At 35.2% G+C, this 17,548-nt stretch overlaps 1 protein-coding gene and 1 pseudogene across 1 annotated transcript; both read right to left on the bottom strand.

The window, feature by feature from the left end:
* Positions 1-1,208: 1,208 nt before the first annotated feature.
* On the bottom strand, positions 1,209-5,576 carry LOC112001722 (organic cation/carnitine transporter 7-like; annotated as a pseudogene).
* A 6,960-nt stretch (positions 5,577-12,536) lies between these two features.
* LOC136071293 (uncharacterized mitochondrial protein AtMg00810-like) lies at positions 12,537-17,306 on the bottom strand. Its single transcript, XM_065782381.1, has 3 exons — positions 17,204-17,306; positions 12,899-13,122; positions 12,537-12,740 (listed from the first exon to the last, which is right to left on the bottom strand). Exons 1-3 carry the CDS (start codon positions 17,304-17,306, stop codon positions 12,537-12,539), a joined length of 531 nt encoding a protein of 176 aa, XP_065638453.1.
* Positions 17,307-17,548: the final 242 nt, after the last annotated feature.

Raw genomic sequence — 17,548 nt, 5'->3', positions numbered from 1 at the left:
TTTGCAATATTTTGATTATCTTCCTACTGGTTTTAAAAGAAATATATTCACTTCAATGCATTTTAACAATAGACAAATTTCACTTTGCCATAGTTATAAGAGGGACAGTGAGGATCTGTGATGGAGAATTAAGAAACATAAAGTACTAAAAGTCTAAAACATATCAATCCAAAGTGGATCTGTGAAAAATACAAAAACTCATCAACCAAAAGCAAAGCAGCAAGAATTTAGAATTTTATAAGAATGCATTTACCAGATGTAGCAAATTCACAAGATTGGTTATGGATTTATCATTATGCTCTCTCTCTCTCATACACATTTCTGTTGTTGTTGTTGTTCAATAACTACCTCTGGTTGGAAGGTTTAGTCGAAGGCGCCAACGGCAAAAGTTTCCCCCAAAGGCTTGTACTTATATTCTGTGTTGGGTTACCAATGAAAGTTAAATCTACCTTTTATATATAAATGAATTTTTCTTCAGTTGGCATACATATGATTTCTTTATTAAAAAAGGAAAAGTCAGTCTGACCTTTTTTTTTTTTTTTTTTTTTTTTTACGTCAAGAAATTAAATCCCCAAACTATCTAATTAAAATAAATAAATGGTCTTTCTCTCANTTGGGGGATTAATTTCTTGACGTTTCACTTATTACAAGGTTTTTGATCTATCTCGATATCTTATGTTATGTATATGGCCCAAATATCTCACCATTAATATTTAACTAATTCATAAAATACTTAAGTCTAAAATATTTGAAATTCAAAATTTTTGTTAATATAGACAGCAAAATATATTATATATGGTGAAATTAGTAATTAAAATAGACAACAGAGGTAAGAAAATAATGTGAAAAAAATAGTTTATTGAAATTATCAAAATATGAAAAGAACAGCAAACTATTTAATATATTAAAAAAAGAAAAAGGAAAAAGGTGGAACTAGAACATGGTGGTGTACCAAAGTATCAAACTCATTGAAAGGTGAAGCAGTAAAGCAAAGCCCAATACCGATACTATTCTTTAATTTCTCTCTCTTTCTTCAGAGAGAAGAGAAATGACGAAGGGCTCTGATTCCTCTTCTCTGGTTCGTCTCAATATTGGTCAGCTCTCTCTCTCTCTCTCAGATCGTTTTCCTAGCATAATAAATGAGATGTGTTTATGTGGATGTGTTTATCTCATTTTCCTATGTTTAAGATATATCTTTCCATGTCAATTTCATTAAATAATTTGACTATTAATCAAGTCCAAAACAAAAGCTCTTTCGAAAGGAATCATGAAAGATACATCTGGGCCATATATATAGGCAACTGTGATGGATCCCATGGAACACATGCCAGCTCCAAACATTAATCCTGTTGTTAAAACTGCAGACTGATGGAAACGAAGGAATATACAAGATAGGGTGAGCATAATAATGAAGGAAAGCTTGCGGCCAACTCTATCCACAATTATGGCTGATAACAGATGTCCAGGAAGCTCTGGAAGATAACATTGTGTTACACCTCATCAATAATTAGATTAGAAAAATCTGAAATAGTTCTTGATAAAACTTCGAAGTTATCTAGAAGAAATTAGATACCAGACATAGAGTACCTGCCAAACTTGTAATAAATACATCTATGTAGAAGCTAGCATCCCGGAGATTTTTTGGATGCAACTTGGTTGAACCACATTCGCTTTCTCTACTACTTAGTTCAGATGTCAGCAATAGATACCATAATATGAGAATACATTTCCAAAATAGAACATCCATAGGAGAAGGGTTGTTCGAATTAAGTTTGGTGAGAAAAGCATACAAACTGTTGACAGGCAGTTTTTTACTACCTCAGTATTCTTTATAGTTGATGAGAGTAAAGCAACTTCTTCTGTTGGAGCAAATTCTTCATCTTTTCTGTCTGTTTTAGTAGAAACAAGAAGGCCAGAAGGCAGTTTTCTTTGATTGAGTTGAGTCATTTTCTCCAGAATACGAAGTGCATCAGTAGTTTTACCTTTCATTCACAGATACCTTGGAGACTCTGGTGCAAGACTATAAAAGACAAGTACATCAAATGCTGGTAAAGAAGAGAATGCCAGTAGCCACCTCCAATTTAATGTTGACATGAGTATCTACAATAAAATTACATAATAATTAAGCTGCATATACTCCTGGTGTCTTTATATCCTTGTCACCAGTATGTTAAGCCTAAATTGTCTCAAGACCACACAATAAGAGTTCTAACAATCAAAAGAAGCAGTGAAGCTTATATATATATATATATATATGTAACCTGAAGCTTATATCAACTGAATTTTTTTCCACATGACAATCAAATAATCAATTAGAGAAGTCGTGTATATATATATATATATATAACCTGAAGCATATATCAACTGAATTTTTTTCCACATGACAATCAAATAATCAATTAGAGAAGTCATTTAGTTTCCTTCAATTCATTGGAGAAACTGTTCTTTTCAATAATTGCAACACTTTGTGTATCAATTTATAAACTACCATTTGTCCCAAAAGCTTAAGCTGATGAGAAATGATAAATTTAATCAGTTAACAATAATTCTAACACTCCCCTCATGTGTAAGCCCATATGCCCTCAAGTAGTGGGGCCCACGTGGAATTTTTAATTTTGATTGGGAGGTAGTGAGGAGGCATGGTTTGAATTCAAGACTACCAGCACTAAACCTAATATCATGATTAACTACCATCTGTTCCAGAAGCTTGAGCTAATAGGAAAATAGTGAATTTAATCACTTAACAATTATGCTGACATCTACTTATTGGCTTATGGGATATCCCATCTGCTTGACTTCTTAAGAATGGCTCATCACAAATTTTTTAAATGAAAAAAGAAAAATACATTCAGTTGATTAAATCAATTCAATAATAATGAGAAACAATATCAACCCATTCCAAGTGTGCATGCCACATCATCAGAACAAAAGCAAATCGCTTTCCCTTCTTTGTGTTTTCAATCTCCACCTACTAGTCATGAAGCCTATCTCAAATTTAATTGATTATATCCAAGACAAAAGGATGTGGATTCTGCTTAAGATACAAGTGTACATGCATCTTATCCCTGTGTGATTCAAGAAGATCATCCCAATGATGAATGAATCTTGTTTCTTATTTCCTTCACAAACTTCCGACAGAATGAAGTATATTTTCTCCATTTGAGATTATCTATATGAAGAGTATAATCTAAACATTGGCATATATAAGAGAGATGTATTAGGAAAAAAAAATATATGAAGTTCAAAAGAACTTGGAGATCATAGCAAACATGCTATACAGAATACTGCTTTTAAAACATGCATTGCATATTCTCAGTCAAACAGACTTCTATGCAGTTACAGAAAAGATTTATTTTCAACGACCTTGAGGAACTTTGGTACATGGAGATACACTGGACACTAGACCTTGGCAGCTGATATATATATATATATATAGAGAGAGAGAGAGAGAGAGAGAGAGAGAACAGAAAGATGAATGAAGTAAAAAAGCAGGTGATATATACCACTATTAGTGGTTGCACAGAATAAAAGTTATGCAATTTCAGAAACTTTTCTGGTTCAAAGAGGCGCCTGATTAGGCCCCTTAAAAGTCCCTGCAACTAAACCAGTTCATAGTAATGAGTGAGTCATTTTATTAAAAAGCCTTTTTTTTTAATTTTTTTAATTTTAATTTTTTCTTTATAAGTTCAAGAATTATATCACAACATATTAAATATAAGTCGATGTCTTTGATTAGGTATATATATCTAGAACACTGAAGTTTGGGATCTCCAAAGCTCATCCCTCAAATCTCTTTTTGCTGCTTCAGTTTTAAAAGGAGAAAAGTAGATGAAGCCTTATAGATGTATGAGCCAACCCCACCCCAAAAGGAGTTCATTCCTTCAGTCTCAACTTTTAGAATATCACTCCTTCAATTCTCATTTCTCTGATTTAAACAATTGTTCTGATTTCAAGTGAAGTAAAACAATCCTCAAAGAGGGGAACCTCATATTATCAATGCAGCATTGAAGACAGAAACTATGATCAATTCAAGAAAGGAAGAATGTCAATATCGGAGAAGGAAATAAAATATATAAAGATAGGAGTAAGTGAGAGTTAACTTGAATTATAACTGGACATGTTAGGAAATAAAACATACCCAAGCAAGTGAAGCCTCAAAAATTGTTCCAAATGTCCAGAAAGTTGAGAAGACAACCATCCATTTGCCTCTATTGTCAGCAGGAACAAACTCTAGAAACCAGGATGCAAATACAGACCCACTACCCAAGCCAACACCAACCAAAAAACGAAAAATCAAAAATAATATGTAGTTTGGGGAGAAGGTACTTAAAAACCCAGCTCCACTAGTTAGCATAGCTGTGCCAAGAAAACCCCTCCTGAAAAGAAAAATTGAAGGTAGTAAAAAATAAACAGAAGGTTGAGCAAAGTCATCACAAGGGTAGCAAAATGTCAAAAGTATTTAACAATAAGTCTTTTTGAGGAATAAATTTTGGCATGCCAAGTGCCAAAATTTTCTTATACTAGCACTAGAGTTCTTTTTTTGGACAACATAGAGAACCTTTCTAAAGCACCTCTAGCCAGTAAAACCTACGGGCAACAAACCCCACCCTCTAGAATCAGTTGACAGGCAATCCATGGGCATCTACCCCTGATGGACTAAACAGTTTATGCTCACTTGCCTTGAGTTCATTATAATTCACAAGTTAACTTCACAAACACTAAATGTCATTACTCTCCCAGAACATAGCTTTGATAGCCAAAAAAAAAAAATCAAAGCAGCTAATTTTAACATTTAGCTTGAATAGATTTCCATTTTAAATAGTTGGAATATGTGACAAGTTTATCCACAAATTTCAATGGAAGTATGGTTCATCACATGGGAAAAAATAAAGTTCTCTAGAGGTTATGCACGTATGATCAATTGCCAGAATTAAATTAATCAAAGTAGATCATTTGTTGTTAGCATAATTAGTTTTCATATTCTTGATAAGTCATGAATTGATTCATACATATCATACTCATAACATTGTATATGCCTTAATTAATATTGAGACAAGATAAAAAAATGGAAAGGGAATGTCTTGCCTCCTTCCATAATTGTCTGATACAAGGCCCCATGAATATGCTCCAACTAGCATGCCAGCAAAAACAAAGGTTGATAATAGGCTCTCTTCGCTTGAGGAAAGTCCCCACTTAGACTTAACTTCTGGTCCTACAAAGGAGATAAGCATAAGCTCTGCTGCTTCAGCAAACCAACCCAGTCCTGCATAAGCAAGCACAAGAGCCTGGATCTTTCCAAACCCCACAGCAGCAAGTGCTTCATCCACTGTGTACACAAGTCTCCGGTCTTCCACCTAGGTAATCAAATAAAATAAATAAATAATCATGATTGTCATATCTGGTGCGTATACATTGAGGTATGATTAGAATGCCTAGAACATTTAGAGGGTTTAAATTCTTCTTCCACTCTATCCTGTCCTGCTTAGCAGCTCATTGTGCATAACCAACACCAACTTTGGAAAAGCAACAAATTCAGCATCACCATAGATAGTGTTGAAGAGAAACAAGCAGTTCATAGCATTATGCTATGTCAAAATGACTTGTCTTAATGGAGGTTCCCGGTCTACTTACATTTTTCAGTGATGGCTCTAAAAAAGTTGCTGCTATTTAAGATGAAGCAACTTTCTTACTTCCACTGATTCTGTTTCTTGTGTTTCATTAATTCTTAACATTTCATTTCCATTTCTAAGAAGGCTGCTAAAGGTCAGTTTGGATTGTGAGAGGTTTGGTCAGCATATTAGGTTTAAGGTTGAAGTGGGGAGCAAATTCAGTTTTGGCATGATTGCTGGTGTGAGGACAAATCTCTTAGAGTGGCTTTCCCGGTCTTGTATGAAAATTCCACTGATCGGGAGGCCTCAGTGGAGTCTTTGTTGGTTAGACAAGCTGTTGGCTAATGCAACATAAACAGTATTATCTTTCCCAATGACAATTAAATTCAATATAGCCATGAGTTTGAATTTAATAGGAGAACTGTACCTAAGTTTTGCCCTACCATGTTTAGTTTATAGAATTCCTCTTGAGATTGTTGATAAATTACTGATTGTCAGAAAAACTTGAGCTATTAGAAAATGGTGCATTTAATTATGTAATCACCAATTATAATTTTCAAAGACCAACAGACACTTCTTCATGCTTTCCTAATAACAAAACTATGATTCATAAATATTTCTCTCTCTATCAATCTTATTCTCAAATTAAACTTTACAAAAAAGAAAAGGTCGAAAAAGTATTCCAATATAGACATTAAACATGTAATGACGAAATACCTTTGAGAGCTGGAATTTTTATGAAGGTTTCTTTGAGCTTGTCGCCACCACATACACCAAATAGCATAAACTGCAGAGTTACCAGAGCATTCACAATCAGAGAAAAATACTGTGTTCTATATAAAAGTTACATTAAAGAAGCTCGGACGTATATTATTTCATGAAAAAGTGGCTTTATCTAAAGCAAATTGGATTTCATACTTTTTACATACATTTTGTAACAACCCAAGGAAAAACGCTAGTCACAACTGCGTTATATCTCAAAAGAACTAGTCACAATTAAGGCTCTTTGCAGTTGTTAATAAAGCCAAGTTCAACCCAGTAAAGTCCCATAAGGCACCATATGTAACGATCCAAGGAAAAACACTAGCCATATCTGCATTATATGTCAAAAGGATTAGTCACAATTGAGGCTCCTTGCAGTTGTTAATAAAGCCTAATTCAATCCAGTAAATACCCGATGTGGGACTCATCAAACACCCACAATCATAATACAATCAATTAAATTGGGGCATCACACATTTTCCGAGAGAAATTCAATATGGAGAAAGATAACTCAAGACAGGGATATGGTCATATGTTTATCAGCAGTGAACTGATATGTGAAATAGTGCATAACCGCACATGAAAATAGGCTAGTTGTATCAGGCCAAAATGGCCAAATACCATCTTTGGCGGAATTATTTGATGAACTATTATTGTTTGAGAAATAATTAGGAACTCGAGTTCCATAAAAAATAGCTACCAATTTTTTATGTAACTTGAGCTTCATAAAAAATAGCACGGAAAACTCGAGTTTCACAAAAAATAGCACGGCAAACTCGAGTTTCACAAACTCGAGTTTAAAAAAAGTGATACGTACATAAAATTTTAAAATAATGGTAGATCGCCAAATATTTAGGCCAACAATGATATTTGGCCATTTTGACCAGTTGTATCATACATTTTGTCAAGAATTGAAGACTAATAGATGAGCTGAAGAAAAGGACACAAGAGATCATACCATAATTACTGGAGTAATAAGAATTCTTGAAGTGAGTGATGACAGAGTCAGAGCTAGAGCAGATGGTAGTGTTGTGTTTGGTCAGAGGAATATAATACAAAAAAGATTAGTATTCTTAGGCTTATCTTTTATTTGGCGATAGGCCAAAAACGAATTGACCCCCTGTGATAAATTAACCAATTAATTTAGCCAAGTGAATTAATTAAGTTAATTAACATGCAAATGCGTGGTAGCACAAACAAATCACCAATAAACTAATAATGCAATGGAAAATAAATAACACGGTGATTTGTTTACTAATGGGGAAAACTTAACGGCAAAAATCCCACCGGGTGATTTTCATGTCACCACTCCTGAAATTCCACTATTATCACAACAAGCAGTTACAAATAAAGGAATCCTAGTACCTTATACCAACCTACAGTTGAACCCTTACCCCAATACCCAATTGGACTTGTTTTGTAGTGATAATTTCCCCTTTTGATGCATGGCTCCCAAGTACGTGACTAACCAATTGTGTGGATGCCAGTACACGACTTCAATCACCAACTAGAGAGAGTTGTTGGCTGTAAAGTTTTTCAGTTCATCCATGATGAAGATCAAGAAGATGCTTGGTCACAAAACCCAAAGGTGTACATACACAACAATTTCTTCAAGAATGATGAACTAGGGAAAAACTTTGTCTCCGGTCACAAATTGCTTGAACAGACTTTGCTCAATGCTTGTGCAACTTGTGTACTCTTTGACAGTCCTTAAAACAATCCTTTTATAAACCTCGACACATTTATTGTTGGCCTAAAGACACATTCATGGATTCTAAGAAAATTATATCAAAATTCTGAAATTCATAAACCTCGACAAATAGGAGGTGTCGAGCAGCTATTGAGCAGGTGTCGAGCACACGGGTTTGAGCAACTTTCTAAACCTCGACACATGCTAGCTGTTGAGCTAACTATCGAGTTTTAATGAACTTGCACTTTTTTTGCTTGTTTCTTGGACAGACTTGATGACTTCAACACTTGATCTTGAAACACAGTTTCTTGAAGTATTAAAAATACCTAAAACTACCCAATTACAAGTAAAGTGCATTTTGTCAAAGGATTAGCCAATTACATAAAAAAAAATGACATATGTTTTTAACAAGTGAACCACATATGTCCTAACAATCTCCCATTTTGGCAATTCGTGACAAAATCACAACAAACAAATGAACATATGAGAGAACTCATAAATCACTCAACTCATATTCACTTATTGAATACAATAAAATTTATCCTAACACAAACTCTTGAAAAACTTTGCAAGAAGAGAGTTTATGGCAAGTAGACTTTGACAACCTGTATTTCTGAAACACTTTAAACAAAACTCATCAAGGCATCTTAGTGTGAAATAAAAATAATAGATTGCATACAAGTATAAGAAGCATGTGTATAAAGGAAGAAAAGAAACAACACATGAAAGATAGGTGAAAGAAATATACATCCACATATAAAGAAGATAAGTACAATTTATGTGTAAAAATGGTCACAAGACCCAATGTACAAGATCAATGTATCTATAAAAGAAAGAAAAGAAAAGATACATCATATCCTTACTACATCCCTCATATCAACACTCCCCTTAACAAAAATGTCTTATACTAACTCTTCCTCTAAGAATGATTACTCTCATATTCCAAAACTACTTCCTCTTTTTGTCACGAGTGACAAAGGGTAAGAGTGTCAAGTAGACATCTCATCGGTAGAGCTAGCATCTCCATCATCATCATCAGAAGCATCATCATCATCATCGTCATCACAATTATCCTCAGCATCAGAATTAGAAGCCACTAGAGGAGGTGGTGGAGGAGATGCCTCAGAAGCAAAACCACCCATAGCCGCCTGCTGTCGTGCAATACGACCAATACGAACGTTCACCTGATACAACTCCGTAGAAAGTGTATCAAGGCGAGCATCCATGCGCTGCAGCTGCGCCATGATATCTCCAAGTGACACATCGCCTATGGAAGAAGAGGGAGCGGATGTGGATGGAGCAGAGTGAGATGAAGGAGCCGAACAGGAGGGAGGTGCTGTTGACTCCTGTCGTGACCGAAACTACGCCTCACTACGTTTTACAGTAGTGGCGTCTATGGCACAAATGTGTGTGAAGTGGTTGGACACGGGAAAAGGGACAGAAAAATGGAGTAAAATCCTTGTGATAGTAGAAGGAAGGATGAGCTTATCATAGGACGCTGAATCCTGATGAACATCTATAATGGAAAGAATAAAATGTGAAGGGAAGTCAATAGTAAGATGCTCAAGAAGGGACAACAAAAATCGAGCACGAGGCTCTGTAATGGAGTTGTAGTAAGAGAGAGGATGGAGTACCAAGGTCATCATCATGTTCAAGAATCTAGGACCTTTAGCAAAAGGCCAGTGTAAACTGACGCTCACGTCACTCAGTAGGGCGCTCACAAAAGGCAGACATGAGCTCATCCTTGGACACAGTGCTCAGATGCTCACAATGAGGATAGTTAGGAAACTCTATCCTAGGAACCTGAAGCACATCCGTAACAAGTTGCGGTGTGATAGGGATGCGCGTACCTCGAACGCGAGTGAAAAAAAGAGGTACTGAATGGTCAATCCCGTGTATGTTTGAGTAAAACTCTTGGATAAGCACGAGAGAACAGGTGACCAAGACATCACACAGTGACTCCCATCCCCGACTGTGAATGATAGTGGGAAGGTTAGTGTCAGCGAAGTCTGCCAAAATGACTTGGCGTTCCGAATGAACACCTCGTCTAGAAAAGTTTTCCGAGAAAGCCTTTCGGGAATCCTTATCATGGAATAGAATGTTAAAAGGAGTAGGATAAGATGAAGACGATGCCCTGGAATGAAGAGGGTTTTGAGACAGAGCAAATTTACGCTTAGGTGCCATAGACACAACTAACGTAAACAGAAAGAGAGAGGGAGAGAAAGAGACAATCAGAAAAGCCCCAAACAGTTCAAATATATCAAGATATATTGAAAAGATAGTACGTATGCATGGGGAATGCATGGACATGTGACATGCAAAAGAAAATTCATCATGGGCTCAGCCCAATCCAATCCTACTAGTACACAAACATATTGCACACATCTAAATGCATGAAAATACTATTATAATGCTAACATAATGCAATGCATGAGATTTTAAACTTATATAAGTGAAAACCCATCCCAAAATTTCAACAATAACTCATCAATTTTGAAAAACCCCAAAAATTTTCAAAAAAACCCCCAAAACCTAGGTTTCAAAACATGAAATGCATGAAGAATGAGAGAATAGAAGCTTACCAAGTGAAGAAAACCTTGAAAAAGCTTGAAGAAACCTGAAGGATTAAGATTGGAGTGAGATGAGATTGTTTGGGAGAGAAAAGAAAGAGTTATCGAGAGAGAGATCGAGAGAAATGAAAAAATGGATCGCATAGAAGTATATATAGAAACTTTAGTAAATCTCGATAGATAAGGTGTCGAGAGGTGTCGGGCCATCTGTCGAGGAAGGTGTCGAGAAAATGGTCGTCGACAGATGTAGGTGTCGAATAGGTATTGAGGAACAAAATACTAGATCAAGGACAGAAGCTTGATCGATCCACCAGGTGTCGAGAAGCTATCGAGGAGGCAGAAACTTTCTCGATCAATCCACCAGGTGTCGAGGAGGTATCGGGATTGCAATAAGAAAAAGCTTGAGAAGCTCGACAGATAGCTAGGTATCGAGGAGGCATCAAGGAGGTGTCGGGCTAGCTTTTAAAAACAGTTTTTCGAGAAGTGAAAAACACAGACATGAATGCAATCCAACATGCAACTCAACTAATGATCCAATCAACATATTAAGCTCTCAAAATAATCTCTCAACATAGAATTTTAAGCACAAGGATCTCAAAAACACACACAACCACACACACACTAAACAAGTCTAACTAATTTTATATTTCAAAAACAAGTCAAAACAGTTTAGTGAGCATACATTAGCACATGTAAAATCTTGTGATGACCAAATCATATTGTACCTACACATGTATCAAGAGTAACGAAGAATATTGCGTGTTGTGTGTGAAAAACATTGCAAGATTGCATAAGTGTATACATGTTATGACGATTTGAGATATAAGAAAATCACTTTAACTCACACACAATCATAACTATTTGATGAAGACTATTACCTTCGAGGTACATCCTATAACCCCCATATCTCCTAGAATAAACGCTTGCAATCATATTTAAAGCATTTTTTATCTTTTTGCTTTTTATTTTTCTTTGCATATTTTTCTTTAATTGAGCATATCATGTATAGGTATATAAGAGAGAGAAAAGAAATACCCATTGATATTTGACATTCCAATTTTGCTATGCCGAAGCACACAAATATCATTGACACTGCACTTTGCTATGCCGAAGCATACAAGTGTCATATTATGATTGGCAGGCAACAATAGTGAGATGGTTATTTATGCCTTTCTTTTAGGATTTTCTAGTTCTTCCCGTCAAAAAGAGTGATACGAGTGTTAAGTATGATAGATAACTTAATCTTACTCATTACAAACAAGAGCCACAAAATTCACTTGCTTAGTTGTGCATAGAGATGTTCATCTAAGCTACAAGAGATACAAAGTTTAGAAAATTTTGTTTCAATGGCTATCCAAGGTACACAAGTACCAATGTACACAAAACACACACTGTTTTTGTATTTTTTTGATTTTTCAATTTTTTATTTTTATTTTTACATGAAAAACAAAAATAAGCAAAAAAAAAAAAATGTTAAGCAAAGCAAAGCATAAAACTAGATGCAAATGCATGAGGAAGAAAGAGGAGAGAAGGAGATCAATCAATGGAGATAACACCAATGTTTTGACGAAAGAATTCAAAACGTTTGCTGTCAAGAGGTTTGGCAAACAGGTTAGCCTTCTGATCATCAGTGTGAATAAACTTAAGAGTGAGAATACCATCTTCGACAAGCTCCCTAATGAAGTGATGTCGAATCTCTATATGTTTGGTTCAAGAATTTTGAATCGGATTCTTAGAGATATTGATGGCACTGGTATTGTTATAGTAAATAGTGATATGCTCTTGACAAATACCATAATCGTGAAGGAGTTTTTGCATCCAGTGGAGTTAGATGCAACAGCTACCGGCAGCAATGTACTCAGCTTCAGCAGTGGATAAAGAGATGGAGTTCTGCTTTTTGTTTATCTAAGAGACAAGATTGTTACCCACATAAAAACAACCCCCCGAAGTACTCTTTCTATCATCAGCATTCCTAGTCCAATCCGCATCAGAATACCCAGCTAAGACATCATTTGTGTCCTTACTGTACCACACACCCAACTCAGCAGTAGTTTTGACATACTTTATAATTCTTTTTAAAGCAGTCATATGTGATTCTTTAAGGTTAACCTGATATCTAGCACACACACCAACATTATAACTAATGTTAGTCTACTAGCAGTAAGGTAAAGAAGACAACCTATCATGCTTCTATATAGAGAAGGATCAACACTTTTGCCCAACAAGTCTACAGTGAATTTAAAATCTGGGCTCATAGGGGTTCTAACAGAACTAGCAGATTCCAAACCAAACTTTTTCACAAGATTCTTAGCATATTTAGATTGAGATAGGAATATATCTGAATCTTGTTGACGAATCTGCAATCCAAGGAAGTGAGTCAGCTCTTCAATCATGCTCATCTTGAACTCAGCTTGCATGAGTTTTGAGAAGCCATGAGCAAGTTCATCCTTAGTCGACTCAAAGATGATATCATCAACATAGACTTGAGCAACTATCAACTCACCATCTTACTAGAATGCCACCAAAATTCCAACTATCAACTCACCATCTTAAAATGGCACCAAAAAAAAAAAAAAAATGAAAAACATTGACAAGTGTGAAATGCTTACTAGAATAGTGGCCATAGGCAAAGTTGTTGGCAGCATCTCACGTGTAAATTTATTTGATAATTTTTTAATAAAAGAAATGTCACATCATTACAAAAAATTCCAAGTCATTATCTCGTTAGCCACGTAAGTAACACCACTAACGGCAGTCAGTAAAAGGACCAATACAACTCAGTTTTAAAACTTAAGAGATCAATTGTGCTCACTTCAAACTTAAGGGATCAATTGCACACACAGAGTAAACTTAAGGAACCAATATTATAGTTTCGCCAAAATTTTAAATATAGAAATTCAAATAAGAAAAGTGCCGTTGAGAAGTTATAAAAATTGAAAATAGTGGGTGAAGTGGGAAAGAGTGTGCTTACCTTCCAGATATACTATTGTAGAGAAGGGATAGGGGTAGGAAAAACGAACAGAGCAACAAGGATTGAGGCAAAGTATGGACAGAGTAGATGGCAATTAGAAGGGAAGGGATAGGGCAGAGAACAAACAATGTAGTTGGTAGTTAGAATGAATGAATATTGAGAGGGAGAGTTCCACCACTAAAATACAATTTTTTGGCTCACTGGAATTCAACTGGATATGCCAATGAGCTTAAGGAACAAAACAATACTTTTTAGAATAATATTGTACCTATTATGTATAAAAGAAGTACATGAATAGAGCATCTTTGCAGTTTTTTTTATTACATGCAAACCTGCAAACTTAATAGCGACCACTCATTTTTCAGTTGTGTTAATACAATTCACACACCAGCAACTGTAAAACTACAATAAGAAAACACATTGTCTGCAATTGTCTACCATTAAAACAAAAGTTTAAAGTACCTAACCCCGTTAACTATGCAAATAGAGTGGAAGGAAACAAAATCTTTTAATAGAAAATATGAAAGAAAAGGCAAAAGGCAATGACAAAAACTTATTCTAAAAGAGAACGAAGTAATAGCATTAAAAAGACAGCTGACCTGTATTAGACTTCATACCACACACTTGCCTTGACAAACAAACATTTACCACCTCCAATACTTTCACCAAATTAAACAAAAATGAAACACAACTTCTCCCATAAATCTAAGTCGCATTTGTTTCCATTCGAGTTTCACTGATTGTTTGCAAATTAATTGTGGCTGTAGGGAATATTTTTTCTATTAATGAAGCAGTCCTATCTAGTAAGTTCTTTACTTATCTTCCTTTTGAATATAAATATATTCCTTTCTCATAAGATAGATTTGTGTTAATTCTCACAATTAGTCTTAAAACACATCCACTTACAGCAAAGTAGCCACAAAAGGTAAAAAGTCATTGCTCTTGGGACTTGGGAATATGGATAATAGTATTACACATTTGTGGTGCATGATTAGAATACAAATTGATCACAAAGTATCATGACTTGAATACACATCTTACTCAGTCATGAGGCCACATTTAAGGTAAGATATTATTTTATTTCTACAATACCAAGATTGTACCATACGTAATTAATTGGCAATAAAAATGAACTCAACAAAATATGACCTATACCCTCTGAATTCATCACCTTATTCTTTCATTCTTCAACAGGATAAAAAAATTGAAGAAATTGAAAAGCCTTCCCTCCACAGAGATTCACGTTACTACTTCTATAGGATTTGGATTAAAGGAAAACTCGCAATTTACTTTTTCCTTTCAACTTGATTTGTATTGTTTATAACTTTGTCTAGAATAATCTCCTACTCTATTTCTACATTCAAATTGTCCAATGACTTAATCATAACCAAATATAACATAAAGACCTAAACTGAAACCAATCCAAACAAATATAAAAAAATTGATCCTATTTAATGCACAAACTGAAAAGCTAATAGAAAAACATAACTTCAAGTTAAAGACCTAAATCAAAACCACTCCAAATAAAATATCAATTTCTGATCATATTTAATGAACAAATTGGAAAAAAGAAACACATATTGGTATTGGTTCTGGCATGATGATGGCAGGAGGAAATTCATTTAAAAATAAACACCTCATAATGACTTTGTTCTCTGTTTTTTTTTTTTTTTTTGTTTTGTAGTCAGGCAATAACAAACAAAAAGGAAATTCATTTAAAAATAAATGCAATAGAAGATAAAGTGGCAATCACAACTTTGCATCAATCCAACATGAGATCAAAACATGCATGAAAGGAAATAAAAATAATACATGAAGAAAAAATAATTATAGTTTCTATTATATGATAAATTGACAATCGTAATCAAAATCAATTCAATTGAGTACCAAAACTTAAGCCTAAATCAAATCAAACGTTTAAAGGAATATTTACTTAAATAATACCTATAAAGGTTTTAGGCAGCCTGACCCAAGATGTCAAATTGCTCTCTTTCCAACTCTTTTCACATGCCCTTACCAACGCTCTCTTCGAATAGCAAACGTTAAAGAAACAAAAAATAGAGACTACATCAATGGCGGTACGGTCTGATTGGGGTAGATGGTGGATGTACTATGGTGCAGTTTAACCCAAACAATCAAAACAGAACCACATATAACTCAAATACCATAATGAGAACCAAATATAACATAAGGACCCAAACAAATCCAAACCAAATATCAAAACCTACTCATAATTAATAAACAAACTTAAATGCGAAGATAAAATCTCACCGGTAGTGGTTCCAGCCTTTCTCTATCTTCCCCTGTGTGAATAGGGAAAAAAGGGGGGAGGGGGCAGAAAAACCCTAGAAACGTAATTGAATTATAAAAAAGGGGAAAAAATCAACATCTAATTTCCTGTTTCTATTGAAATGAATTTGTTATATAACTAGAAAAAAAAAACATGGAATAACTTTCAAAAATATGATCTGTTTAAACAATGCAAAGAAATTTAATAGTGATGGTTGTATTTGCATTGTGCATTTATTTTAATTCCTTCAAATTCTCAAATCAACGTATCTAACACAAATATGCAAAACCAAACCAATTTTAACCCAAATACCTTAATATATAAACCAAAATCTAAAATCAAACATGAATTGAAACCAATCTGGCCAACATACTCAAAGCCAAAACCTAACGGAGAAAGAGAAAACTTTACCAATAGCGACCCTCTGATCTCTCTATTTGCACCTTATGGAGTTTCTGTATAGTGGTTTTGGTCGTTTGATAGGGGCGTTAGGGTAGTATTATCTCTCTTTGAGTAGAATCTATCATTCTATTTTATTTTCAGTATTTTATTTTTTAAAATAACCTTACCCATAATGGCTCCAGCAATATGATGGTTGGGGAAAGCCAGTTTTTTGGTGGCTGCAGACAAATGGCTGTGCTGACAGCGGCACCCTAAGATGTCTCTACTTCCCTCTCTGCGCCTTACAAACCCTTAAACTCTTTGTATCTCAAGAACCCTAGAAAATTAAGTAAGGGGAACTATCGGTTTTGAATTCAAAAACATAGAAATATTGAAGATTTAAGATTCTAATTTGAATAGGAAAAGCAATGGTGAGGAGTTTCAATCTTTCAAACTACAAAAATAGTATTTGAAGAGGAAGGGAATACGCTGACCTTCGGTACAAAAAAACAGAGACCATACCGGTGGAGGGTACGGTGGTCTGATGGCGGCAAAGCCTGACTTTCTTCTCAGATTTTTCTCTCTCCACCATCTATGACAGACCGAAGTTCTTTCTCTTTTGTTCTCTTTCTCGGTTCTCTTTTTCTTTCTGCAGCGTATGTCTGTTTTGGGTTTTTATGTTTTTTTTTAATAAGCGCGTTGGGTTTTTATAAGACTCTCCCTAAATGTTGCACCATGCGGGCTTTTAAAAGAATAAATTGTAAACATCGCAGCATTTTAAGGGGTCATTTTTCCTAACGTGTCAGCACCACCTTAAAGGCTTTTGCTATTATATATAGTATTAGATGACTACTTTCATATTAAAACTACTCCCCCTTTTTGGCACAAGTGACAAAGAGTAAGTAAATCAAGTAGATATCTCATCATCACTAGGCGAGCTAGCATCCTCATCCTCATCGTCATCATCGTCATCAGAGTCATTGTCATCGTCCTTGTCCTCAGATGCCTCTGGAGAAGGAAAGGTAGACTCCATGAAGCCACCAAGGCAAGCCTACCGTCTAGCAATACAGCTGACACGGGTGTTCACTTGACACAACTTATCACTAAGTGTGTCAAGGCGAGCATCCATGCGTTGCAACTACACCATGACCGCCTCGAGGGTCAAACCACCCGCCGATGAAGAAGGCGCGAATGTGGAAGGAGTGGAAGAAGCTAGAGGAGCTGCTATCTTTGTCTGTGGCTGCTTCGGTCAAAGCTAGGCCTCACTCCGACTGA

This window comes from Quercus suber, unplaced genomic scaffold, assembly GCF_002906115.3.
Source record: "Quercus suber isolate HL8 unplaced genomic scaffold, Cork oak 2.0 scaffold_299, whole genome shotgun sequence".
Lineage (NCBI taxonomy): Eukaryota > Viridiplantae > Streptophyta > Magnoliopsida > Fagales > Fagaceae > Quercus > Quercus suber.
The sequence above is the reverse complement of the archived record's forward strand: the minus strand, read 5'-3'. Positions and strand labels throughout refer to the sequence as shown.